Below are 12,775 nucleotides of genomic sequence, written 5' to 3'. Positions count from 1 at the left end.
AGAACATTTTTAGTGTCTCCTATGTTGAGAAAGAAAGTTTAGTTTTTCTTTGGGTTATTTTATCAATTCTGACTTTGAAGAAAACCAGGACGGGTCTCATCATGGGTCACATGCAGGTTACAATAATGCTCACCATGTTTTCTACTTCTTCTGAAAAGTTGTTATTGCTGATAACGGGAATGACAATACCAATTTTTTGGAAAACGAGTACTTGCATTTCAGTACTCGCCAATACCGAGTACTTAATAAAAACATGATTTAAATTTACAGGTAACAGCTTTAGTCATACAATTTAACAAAAAACAAACAAAAAAACAAGGGACTGGTTTGGAATTAAGAACATTTATTTAAAATGAAAAGCATGTTGTATGCAACATATTACAGAATAAATAGAATAATAGAATAGAATAGAATAGAATTCAACTTTATTGTCATTGCACATGCACAGGTACAGGGCAACGAAATGCAGTTTGCATCCATCCAGAAGTGCTTTAGTGATATAGATATATTACAATATATATTAGCAATAATATAGATATGTAAGTATATTACAGAAATGGGTCTATTATGGTATGTTATAATGTACACGGTATGAAGTATGTTGTGAATATTCTATAACTATAGGTATGTACAGGCTGTAGTGAGTACAAGCTATGTACAGGCTATGAACAGGATATAAATATGAAAAACTATACAGAATATGAAATAAATAACTTTACAGAAATCTGAGATATACAGCTATACAGAAATGGGAACTATGCAAGTTGTAAACAGTTGTAGGGTTAAAAATTATCGTATGTACAGAATGATTATTTACACAGAGCTATACAGTAGTGCAGTTAAGATAAGTGAGATATGTGGATAATTCTACAGAGGCTATATAAAGTGCTGGTGGTTGTGAGTGGTGGTTCAGTCCATGTTATTATTGTGTGTTTGAGGGTACAGTTGTCCATTGTGGGTGTGTGTATGTTCAGTCCATGTGTTAACGTGGGTCAGATGTCAGGAGGCAGAGTTCAGGAGTCTGACAGCTGTGGGGAAGAAGCTGTTCCGGTACCTGGTGGTCTTAGTCCGGAGGCTCCTGTAGCGCCTCCCAGAGGGCAGGAGGGTGAAGAGTCCATGTGATGGGTGACTGGGGTCTTTGATGATTTTCCCAGCCCTTTTCAGACACCGCTTCCTGTAGATGTCTTTCATGGCAGGAAGTGGTGCTCCGGCGATGCGCTGGGCAGTTTTCACGACCCTCTGCAACGCCTTCCGGTCCGAGGCAGAGCAGTTCCCGTACCAGACTGTTATACAGTTGGTCAGGATGCTCTCGATGGTGCAACGATAGAAGTTCACCAGGATGTCAGGTGATAATTATTATTAAAAAAAATTTTAAACAGTGACAGTGCAACTCAAGTATTTTTTTCAGTTTATTGTAAACTCTGCCGCTTTGGACAACACAAGGGGCATTAATAAACATCTTTGCTATTTAGTGCACAATATTTGAATAAACTAACAACATCCACCAACATAGAACTGTGGCAGTCAGTGCAACTGAGGTAGGTATTAACATCAAGTCTAAGATGACTCACTTAATGGAGAGAAAAAGTGAGTGGCAGGTTTTTAAGAAAAGTAGCTTTTCTGCATTATCAGCAGTCAGACTGTTTCTGTTTTCATCTATAATGTGTGACACTGAGCTAAAAAGCCTTTCACTTTCCACACTGCTACATGGGGCTGAGAGGTATTTACGGGCTATTTTAGCCAAAGTGGGGAACCTGATTTTGTTGACACCCCAGTACTTCAGAGGACTGTCTTCACGAGGGCTCGGGGCCTCTCCGAGGTATGTGTCGAGCTCAATGGCAGCACCTGCTGCCAGCGACTGTGCTGCCTGGGGCTGCTCCTTAGCGATTTCGTCAAATACAGTGTGCAGACTGCTGCTAGTGCTGGCCTGGGCCTTGAGGAACAGTTTAGCAGGAGGTTCTGCAGCTTCTGCCCGACTCCCCTCTGCCTCAGCTCTGGACATCATCTGCAGCTCCTGCTTCAGGTGCAGCTTGGCCTCCGGAGCAGTGTTGTTGGAGAAGAAGCGATCTTTATACCTGCACAAAATTCATAAATGTATTAATATGTGGAAAAATAGGACTGATTTTAGTTTCCCCTAAACCACTGTGACAAATGCCAGCCATTTGACTTTCTGGTAGTAATAAGGGAAATGTATTTCATATTATATATATTGCATACATTTGTATTTGTGTATTTTAGTTACAAATATATAATATTTCAGATGTAAAATAATCTTACATTTAGTACTGTAGCTATACTCATTGAATACCTATAGCACACAGACTTTACCTTGGGTCGAGTATGGTGGAGATGAAGTACAGTGGGTCGGTCTCGACGTCACTGAAGCGCTTCTTGACAGCTGCCAGTAAGGTTGCTTTCATTGTCTTGACGCCGTGGTCCTCGTCTGTTTCTCTGTTTAGAAGTCTCACTAGCACAGTCACAGCTGGGATGACATCAGAGGCTAGTGCGTCGTAGCTGCTCGGGCGAGGATGGCAACAGTCGTCTCCATAAGAGCCCATTGGTGAGATAGTCGGGGAGTTCGTGCTCGGACACCCCCAGCACTCGCTTTTGCTCAATGAGGGACTGGAGCATGTAATACGTGCTGTTCCAGCGCGTCTGTACGTCCTGCTGCAGTCTCTTTATTGGCTGGTTGAGCTGTCCCTGAATGTCCTCGAGGCGGGAGTAGGCTAAGGCGGAATGTTTAAAATGCCCAACTATTTTCCGCCCCACTGCTATAGCATCAGCTATGCTCCTCTGTGCTAATAAGCCCTCGTGAACAGCCAGTTGGAGCGTGTGCGCGACACATGGCAGACTTGGGAGCCCTGCGTCATTCATGGCTTTAATCATGTTTTTGGCATTGTCACAAAGCACAACATGTACTGATGTCTTAGGTATACCCCATGTCTGGAGCATTTCCTATAGCCTGGCTGGTGTGCGAGCCGCGGAATTGTTTGGCATGTAATGGCTCGTTGCGGCGTGAAACTCGTCTATCCACTGGGAGGTTAGGCTAATCAGCGACACGGGGCTAACACTGCTTGTCCAAATATCCGTGGTGAAACTAAATGCAGAGGAGGCTTGCAGTAGGCTGTGGATATGTTTTTTCACGGACTCGTGTAGTTTAGGCAGCTCCGTGTCAGTCATGTAGTGGCGGCTTGGGACATCATATCTGGGCTCCAGAACATGGAGGAGACGCAGGAATCCCACATTTTCTACCTCCGAGAGTGGCTGGTCACTCAATGCAATGTACTCGATAATTGCCTGTGTTATTTTCACAGCACGTGGATTGTCTCTGGACATTTTCTCTCGTCTTGCAAGAGTTTGCTGCAGCGTGGGTTGTGTTGGTTTAGAAGCGTGGGTAAACTCTTTGTACTCGTTGTCGTGTTGGGATTTTAGGTGCTTGATTAAATTACTTGTGTTAAATGCGCTACCTTTTGAGCCTCCTCTGGACAATTTCGCTGAGCACAATTTGCAGTCCGCCTTTGTTTTCGCGTCTTCGTTCACTTTGAAATAGTTCCACACGGCTGACTTGTCTCGCCTCGCCTTCTCGGCCTTCTGTGCGGGCACTCGGCGCTTGTGATTAACCCCTTACATGCCGCTCAAACATAGACAGTTCTCAGACCATGGTATTGGTCCCCGGTATCGGGGGACTTTTGACGAGTACGAGTACTTTAGAAAATGTGGTATCGAGGCCGATACCAGATACTGGTATCTATCGGTGCATCCCTAGCAGGTTACAATAATCTGTCACCATGTTTTCTACTTCTTCTACACCCAACAGCAAAGATCATCACAAAGTCCAACATGATGGAAAATAATGCAGCTGCAAAAGACTTTAAAACTATTTATAACAGGGAGCAGCTGTTGGCTGTGATTCTATTTTTAACTTATTGCTTTTTCTTTTCTTTTTTTAGTTGTTTTCATTTTTTTACATTTACACTCTGATGTGATACAGCACATGTGATTCTCTCAGTCAAAGTTACTGAAGCAGAGATTTTCAGTGTATGGAAGCATCACTGCTGAACCTGAAGGATGATTATCAGACAGAAGAGCAGCTGAATGGAAACACATGAAAACCACTATTTGAAGACCTCAGTTTTTATTTGAAGTATTAAAACCATCAACAGTGCCACAAGCATGAAAACATGAAAACTATCAAAGCAATACAGACACAGAGGGAGCAGACTGAGAGAAGCTGCAGACTAAAGCCAGTATCAGGTCATGAGTCAGGTCAGGACTGGGAACACTGGTCTTCATCAGAGTCTCTGAGAGAGTGTGGGAGCCCTGGGTGGCCTCACAGGTCACAGAGCCCACCTTCATCCAGCTGGTCTGCAGGGAGCCTCAGGGTGCTGCTCCAGCTGTAGGGCCGTCTTCTCCTGCACCACGGGGCTCCTGCTCTCCTCCCAGCTGCTGCTCTTCCATCCACCTTCCAGGACAGCTCCAGTCTGAGGGGAAGCCCTTGTTGGCCACACACATGACTGTGCCTCCCCTGCTGCAGCTCCTCACTGAGGGCGCCAGCACGTCAGGGCAGGGGCGGGTATCGACCAGGAACACGCAGAAGCTAGAGGAGACCAATTGATGTTAGAGAATACTGCGGGTTTTTCTGCGGTCGAACTGCTTCACTACCAGTTGTTTCACTTCCCTCTCTGAGCTTGGTAACCATGGTAACAGACAGGCTTCACTGCTGAACCATGGCAACAGACGAGTTTCAGTACCAAAGATAAAAATATTAAAGCGTTTCTTTGACTTCTGATGTTCTCGACTGTAATCTGTGAACTATTACTTAGTTTTATAATTAGAGTTAAAATAATCAGAAAATCTTCTTCCTCCTAGCGTTTTTCCCGCTCGGTTGCAGGGTCCGCTTTTCTGCAAAGTCGTCTCCACTTGGGTCGGTCAAGGGCGTCGGTCAGATCGGCTTCGATCTTCTTCACGTCGTCCTTGATTCGGTCCATCCATCTCCGCTTTGGTCTGCCTCTAGGTCGACGTCCTTGGGGGCTGAGCCGCAGTGCTGTTCTCACCACTGAGTTCTCATCGCTCCGTACCACATGTCCGTACCACCGCAACCTCGCTTCTTGCATCTTATCTGTGATTGGCGCGACTCCCATCCTCTTTCTAACGTCGGTGTTCATGACGTGGTCCCATCGTGTCAGGCCTGGGCACCATCGCAGCATCCGCATTTCCATCGTGTGGAGGGCTTGTTCGTGCTTTGCTTTAATCAGAAAATTAATTTGTCAAAATTTTATCGAACCTCTATATTTAAACAATTTAGTATATAAAACAGGAAAAAACAAACTTATTTTCTGTTTTTGGACATAATAAAAAATAAGTAAACGACACATTAAATCTCATAAACTGAGCCCAACTCAGTCAGCATAGAGTATGGTTAAATGGTAACCATATGGCAGTAATTTTAAATAAATAAACAAAAATGATCAGAAATTATTTGCAGATTCTTCAGCAAAAGGTTAAAACATTGAAACAAAAACGTACCGTCTATGAACTGTTTTTGAAGATAAAATTCTAAAAAAAGTTTTAAAATTTTGAGTTTCAGTGAAACAAAATGCTCAAGAAGATTTTAAAATGAAGGCAGAAGATAAACTATGATAGTAAATTGCATAATTATGAGATAAAATAAAGCATTTTTATAAGACTATAAAATCAGCATTAAGAAATCAGAATCAGAATCAGAATCAGAAAGGGGTTTATTGCCAAATGTTGAGCAGGTTTACAACATTAGGAAATTGCTGCGGTGCTTCAGTGCAAACATACTGTCATAGAATATAAAAATTAGAATAAGAATTAAAAGTGCTAAGTAGATAGATATATACATGATATATACATGAGTGCAGGTGGTGATCAGTGCCAAACATGGAATGATGCAGTGAACACAGCGTAGGGTCATGTGTTAGTGGTGGGAACAGTCATATGGTTATTGTTCATGTGTCCGACAGCAGAGGGGAAGAAACTGTTCTTATGGCGAGAGGTTCTGGTGCGAATGGACCGGAGCCTCCTGCCTGAGGGGAGCAGGTCAAACAGACTGTGTCCAGGGTGAGAAGGGTCAGCTGAGATCCGAGCTGCACGCCGCAGTGTCCTGGAGGTGTACAGGTCCTGCAGAGATGGGAGTCTGCAGCCAATCACCTTCTCAGCAGAGCGCACAACACGCTGCAGTCTCTGTTTGTCCCTGATAGTGGCTCCAGCGTACCACACGGTGATGGAGGAGGTGAGGATGGACTCGATGATTGCAGTGTAGAATTGCATCATCGTCCGTGTTGGCAGGTTGAATTTCTTCAGCTGCCTCAGGAAGTACATCCTCTGCTGGGCCTTCTTGATGACGGAGGTGATGGTGGGCTCCCACTTCAGGTCCTGGGTGATGGTGGTACCCAGGAAGTGGAATGAGTCCACAGGTCCTGGGTGATGGTGGTACCCAGGAAGCGGAACGAGTCCACAGAGGTGATGGGGGTGTCAGTCAGGATGATGGGGGGGAGTGGGGCTGTGTGCTTCCTGAAGTCCACAATAATCTCCACTGTCTTCTGGGCATTCAGCACCAGGTTGTTGTGGCTGCACCAGGACACCAGACGTTCAACCTCCCTCCTGTAGGCAGACTCATCCCCGTCCGAGATGAGTCCAATAACGGTGGTGTCATCTGCAAACTTGATTAGCTTGACAGACTGGTGGGTGGAGGTGCAGCAGTTGGTGTACAGGGAGAAGAGCAGGGGAGAAAGAACACAGCCCTGAGGGGAGCCGGTGCTGATGGTCCGGGAGTCCGAGACATTCTTTCCCAGCCTCACATGCTGCTTCCTGTCCGTCAGGAAGTCAGTGATCCACCGGCAGATGGGATCAGGCACATTCATCTGGGAAAGCTTGCCTCGGAGATGGTCTGGAAGGATGGTGTTGAAGGCAGAGCTGAAGTCCACAAACAGGATCCTGGCGTAGGTTCCTGGGGAGTCCAGATGCTGCAGGATGAAGTGTAGGGCCATGTTGATGGCGTCATCTACAGACCTGTTGGCTCTGTATGCAAACTGCAGGGGGTCCAGGAGGGGGGCCGTGAGGGTCTTGAGATAGGAGAGAACTAGGCGCTCAAATGACTTCATGACCACAGATGTCAGAGCCACGGGTCTGTAGTCATTTAGTCCAGTGATCCTAGGTTTCTTGGGGACAGGGATTATGGTAGAGGACTTGAAGCAGGCAGGCACATGACATGCCTGCAGTGAGGAGTTGAAAATGCCAGAAAACACTGGGGCCAGCTCGTTTGCACAGTGTCTGAGGGTGGCAGGAGACACACCGTCTGGGCCGGGAGCTTTTCGAGCATTCAGACTCTTAAACTGCTTCCTCACATCTGCTTCATGAATATGAAGAGTTGTGGTGGGAGGAGGTGGTGTGAAATCCTCTTTTGTGTGGGGTGAGGAGGGGGGTGTTGTAGGTGAAGTGTTTGAAGGTGGTGATGGCTCTATGGAGGGGGGAGAGGTGGGGGAATGAGTGTCCAAAGTGTCTCTATTGTTGGGGCCGTTGGAGGTGTGAAGGCTGCCTGATGGCTCGTCAAAACGGCAGTAGAAGTCGTTAAGGGTGTTGGCTAAGAGCAAGTCATCAGTGGAGTGGGGGGTTTTAGGCTTGTAGTTGGTGATATTCCTAAAACCTTTCCACACAGAGGCCGAGTCATTCTCTGAGATCTGCTGCTGCATCTTCTCAGAGTGCTGATGTTTAGCAATGTCCACTTCTTTAGTGAACCTGTACTTGGCCTCTCTGTAGCAGTCCCTGTCTCCGCTTCTGAACGCCTTTCTCTTTTCCAGCCACAGCTTTTTGAGTTTAGGAGTAAACCAGGGTTTGTCATTGTTATAACTCACCCTGGTGCGTGATGGCACAATGCTGTCCTCACAGAAGTGGATATAGGAGGTGACAGTGTCCGTAAACTCGTCCAAGCTGTTAGAAGCAGCCTTCATTGTGTCCCAGTCTGTAGACTCCAAACACGTGCGAAGCTCCTCCACAGCCTCGTTGCTCCACAGTTTTTTAGTCCTCACGACAGGTTTGGAGAGCTTCAGCCTCTGTCTGTACGCGGGGATTAGGTGGATCATGACGTGGTCAGAAAGTCCGAGTGAAGCGCGGGGCACCGCACGATAGGCCCCGCTGATCGTGCTGTAACAGTGGTCTAATGTCCTCTCCTCTCTGGTCGGGCATTTAATATACTGCTTGTATTTGGGAAGCTCATGGCTCAGATTGGCTTTGTTAAAGTCCCCAAGAGCAATGATGAGAGAGTCCGGGAATGTCCGCTCCATGTGCAGTATCTGCTCCGCGAGTGCGCACTGAGCTGCCTGCGCATCCGCATCTGGCGGGATGTAAACAGCGGCCAGGATGAATGAAGCAAACTCCCGCGGAGAATAAAACGGTTTGCAGTGAATAAAAAGGTATTCCAGAGAGGAAGAGCAGTGCTGAGCAATCACTGTTACATCTGTGCACCAGCCACTATTAATGTAGAAGCAGACACCTCCACCTTTGGTCTTACCAGAGAGAGAGGCCTGCCGGTCCGCGCGCAGCAGATGAAAGCCCTCCAGCTTGAGCGCGCAGTCCGGGATGTCCTCACAGAGCCACGACTCCGTAAAACATAAGACACAGGAGGAGGCAAAGTCTCTGTTCATGCTTCTCATCAGGGCCAGCTCGTCTATCTTATTCCTGAGTGAGCGTACATTGGAAAGGAAGATCCCAGGAAGAGCAGTTCGCAGTCCGCGTCTCCTCAGACGCACGAGTGCGCCGGCTCGCTTACCTCTCTTTCGGCGTCTCACTTTCCTGATCAGAGTCTGCAGTAAATCTGCCGCAGATGCGACAAATATTGGAAGTAAATCCACAGGTGTTGTAGTCCTGTAGTTAAGAAGCTCTTCTCTGGTGTAAGAATATCCAGAGGAGTGCCCAGACACAGAAGTTATGCACAAAAACAAAACAGAAGTAACGCACTGAAGCACCAGGGCATCCATACGCGGCGCCATCTTGGAAACATATAATTTACTTCATAACTGAGTGAAATGTACTTACAGTTAACCTCCAGTCTGGTTCCTCCACCGAACGTGTACCACAGTGATACAAACTCATTGAGGCGCCGTACAAAAACCTCTGACTGTAGAGAGACACGGCTCTCTGACTCTGAAACAAACAAACTCAACAAAATCATTCACTGTTTGCATAATTTTATAAATATAAAAACTGAAAAAGAAACAGTGCAACATGATTTTATAAATTGCATTTTTAAAATTAGATTCACACTTCAGATAATTTTATTAATTCCAAAGTTTGTTTGCAGCTTTCCCACACTACCTGCTCACATGGTCAAACTCACACAGCCTACAGTCTTTAAACAATAATCACGAGCACTGTTGCACGTCAAGGCAGAGATAAACAAGCAATGAGGTCAAGGAAAAAGTAAATAAATACATCAAAATGAACAAAAATGTTCAAAATAAATAAACAGAATATAAAGGGTAAATGTCTGAAAATGAACAATCACAGAAACATTCATCTAAACGACTCCTGTCAGCGTTCACCTTAAATCTTCACTCAAAGACAAGTATCTGTGACAGTGTATATACAGATGTATTATATATAAGAGACAAATATTGTTCGTTTAATATGTTGGCATTATTAAATTTGGCTCAATGCTTACATATATGTGTAAAAAGCAAATGTACGAGCTGTGATAACTGTGTCTGATAGAATGAAGAGTAGACTGATATATGAAATATTCCTTTATTGGGTGAGAAAATCAGACCATGTCATAACTGCTGTAAGTCACACAGAATAGATATCAGAGCCTTAAACAGGCTGACTTCTGCTAAATGGGTCAAACTGGGCAGAAAGTCTACAAACACATAACATCCTTATAGAATATGATGTAACACTATAGATCAACTTAGCTCAGAATATATAAAGCATATAAACAGTTACAGCAATATGATGCAACAAACACAGCAGCTACTGATCCAAAATACTCAAAGCTTCATAGAACTGAAACCAACATTTATTTTTAGCTCCATTCTGCTGCTGATACAGACTTTAGGTTTCTGAACATTAAACTTGTTGCTGCCTTTCATAGTGTGTAACTTGAAGGCCCTGAGTACTTTCTCCCACACTGGAAACACTGGGATGATCACATTATTTGAACATTACCTAATAAGACTGATTCAGGACAGACAGTTATGTTAAACTTTCCTAGCAGTCCTTCACAAACAGGGAACAGTCTGTCTATTCTCTCCATCTGTCAGCTGCTGCTGGCTCTTCCTCCTCCTCTTCCTCACACACTGCTGAGTTTGTCCTGGTGGATCATCAGGGGTGCAAAGCCTCACAGATGATGTGCAGCAGTGGGTCCCTCAGTCTGTCCTCACTCTGGACACTTGCAGTCGTCACACATGGAAATCAAATGTGTGATAAGCTGCAGGATTCAAACACAAGTGTAACTTATAAACACATGTTCATACTTTTATTCCACAATCAGAGAGAAAGAAACAGAGAGAGAGTGCAGGACAGACAGACAGGTGACAGTCTCAGGTGTACACTGCTACAAACAGGAGGATTTAGTGTTTGTGTTATTACGAGTGTAAACAAGAAGAGTTCCCAGATGGTGCAGTGGACACATGTGTGACTGCTGTGATTAAAGCATCTTTCTTTCAGCTTAACGAGTGAACCGTCAGCTCGTTCAAACACACGTTAAAGTCCGTTTGGCTCGACACCACCGAACAGAGGCAGCAATATAACATAGCTAACATTAACAGTGCAGTGAATCCTGCTTGTGCCGTGATATTCAGGACTGCAAACCGAGCAGCATCACTGACTTTCAGCTTGTTGTGTTTGTGGATATATGACTGACTTTAATTATCCACAAAATCATCAGATTCTCTGTCAAGATTAAGGTCGACTATCGAACGGCGTAGATTTTAAACTAAAGGCTTTAAAACCAAGTTAGTACAAACATCACTAATGTCACATAACTTTGCCGACATCTGGCCAACAATGTTCTTTGTTATTAAACATTTGCACATAAATAAGTGACATAATATTCAGTACTTACTTTCAAAAGTTTACTGTTCGACACCAACTTCAGTCATCCAGCAGTTTTTTTTTTTTCGGAAAAAATATCAACACCCACCGATGCGCTATGAATCCTGGGACGAAGCATACACCGACCCATCCTTCAAATTGAGGGAAATAAGGGACACATTTGTCGGCCGCTTTTGGAGCAGCCTTCAAATTGGGACAGCCTTTGTCACGTTGCTGTGGCGTAATCGGCCTTCAAGGCTACGGACCCTGAATTGTGATACAGCCTGTTTCCTGTTTTAATTTAAAGAGGTCTGTTGTTCCATGTTCAAGGTGTTTTGTTTCCCCGTGGTGTCATTATGTTCCTTCTAATCAGCTGTTTCCCCTCATGTTTCCAGTTCCCCTGATCACCTCCTGTGTGCATTTAGTCTGTGTGTTTTCATTCAATCCACATCCGGTGTCCTGGGAATCCATCCTACTTCACAAACCATCCTACCCGTTGTTTCTGCGCATACGCTGCACATGCGCAAAACACAAAACCCATATTTACTTCATTTTTTTAAGTCATTGTGAATATTTGTTATTGTTATGGTTAGGGTTAGGCCCATGGCTCAGGTGGGCCCTTTCCGGGGGGTGGGGGGCACGGGGGCTCGGTCTTCTCTGGCATGGTCAGCTGTGGTTACATCGCCCCTGGTGCTGTATTAGATAATTACATGGAGAAACCTTTTGAATACAAACGCGCTCACACACAGGTACTCACAGACACACACTATCTTAGCTGCTGCCTCTAAGCATATTGTGCATTATCGGTCTTGTGTGCTGCTCAGTAACATTCAGTATTTATTATTTACTGTAACTTGTGCTTATCTTGGTTGTTGTTCTCTTTTTGCTCGTTTTCTTCTTTTTTTCCCAGCAGCTGATTTAGTGTCTTTTCCCTCTGTTTTTTTTTTTTTTGTGTTAGCTTCTTCCCCAACTTGTCGTTTGTTTTTCTTTCCCTTCCTATCCCCCGGTCCTGTCTGTTTTGATTGTAATAACTTAACGGTAAAAAAATAAAGAAATAAATAATAAAAATCAATCAAGTGGGCCAGTTTGGCAAAGCCGTAATGATCCACGCGGGAAAATAAATCTTCAGCATCTTTCTTTTTCCTTCAGACCATAATTCTGATTGCAACAGTGCCGGACAGGACAGTGAAATTATAATAATAATTTTATAGAAGCATCTGTTGCTGCCCGTCAACCTGGGAATGGTTATAAGACCATTTTCAAAGAATCTGAAGTTCATCATTCTGCAGTGACAAAATAAGATAAGTCCCAACAAAGGAGCCAAAAAAGGAAAAATCAAAATAAAATGTTTGATTGTGGTTGTGAGCCACCACTGAACATAACAGCTTCACTGCTCCTTGTTACTGATTCTCCAGTTATTTGAACACTGCTGAAGAGAAGAAGACCATTCTTGTAAAAGATTTCCCCGTATGCCATAATAATGGTGGTGACACAAAGCTCTAACACATGTATCTAACATCTCCCTGTCGTCAAACATGGTTTGAACTGTCTGGTATCATTGGAGTACACAGCATACGATTCATGACATTTCCATTCTCATTAGAGTATTAAGTGATCCCTCAGACATTTTAATCCAAGAAGACACCATTCATACTTCATTTAGACGAACTGTAACGGAATAAGTGGTTCAGGAAAATCTGTCCTGGAAACAGAACAGCCTGAT

General features: G+C 44.5%; 1 protein-coding gene and 1 gene segment (V, D, J or C); both read right to left on the bottom strand.

Annotated features, from left to right (window-relative positions):
• Positions 1-9,278, bottom strand: part of LOC121813344 — a 17,380-nt gene extending 8,102 nt beyond the window's left edge. Inside the window, 1 exon segment of the C gene segment in view lies at positions 9,066-9,278. Coding sequence covers positions 9,066-9,193 — 128 coding nt within the window.
• LOC121813343 (zinc finger BED domain-containing protein 4-like) lies at positions 1,383-3,579 on the bottom strand. Its single transcript, XM_042217067.1, has 2 exons — positions 2,329-3,579; positions 1,383-2,075 (listed from the first exon to the last, which is right to left on the bottom strand). The coding sequence occupies exons 1-2, from the start codon at positions 2,556-2,558 to the stop codon at positions 1,568-1,570; spliced, it is 738 nt and encodes a 245-aa protein (XP_042073001.1). The 5' UTR covers positions 2,559-3,579; the 3' UTR covers positions 1,383-1,567.
• Positions 9,279-12,775: the final 3,497 nt, after the last annotated feature.

Source organism: Haplochromis burtoni, unplaced genomic scaffold (genome assembly GCF_018398535.1).
Source record: "Haplochromis burtoni strain Fernald_Lab_line unplaced genomic scaffold, NCSU_Asbu1 Contig_1567, whole genome shotgun sequence".
NCBI classification, from domain to species: Eukaryota; Metazoa; Chordata; class Actinopteri; order Cichliformes; family Cichlidae; genus Haplochromis; species Haplochromis burtoni.
This window is presented reverse-complemented; position numbering and strand designations above follow the sequence as displayed.

Excerpts from the sequence above, each read along its gene's own strand:
- LOC121813343 (XM_042217067.1), bottom strand. The coding sequence starts at position 2,558 with ATGGGCTCTTATGGAGACGACTGTTGCCATCCTCGCCCGAGCAGCTAC. Across the intron at positions 2,076-2,328 it reads TCCACCATACTCGACCCAAG|GTATAAAGATCGCTTCTTCT; the intron begins GTAAAGTCTGTG and ends AATTTTGTGCAG.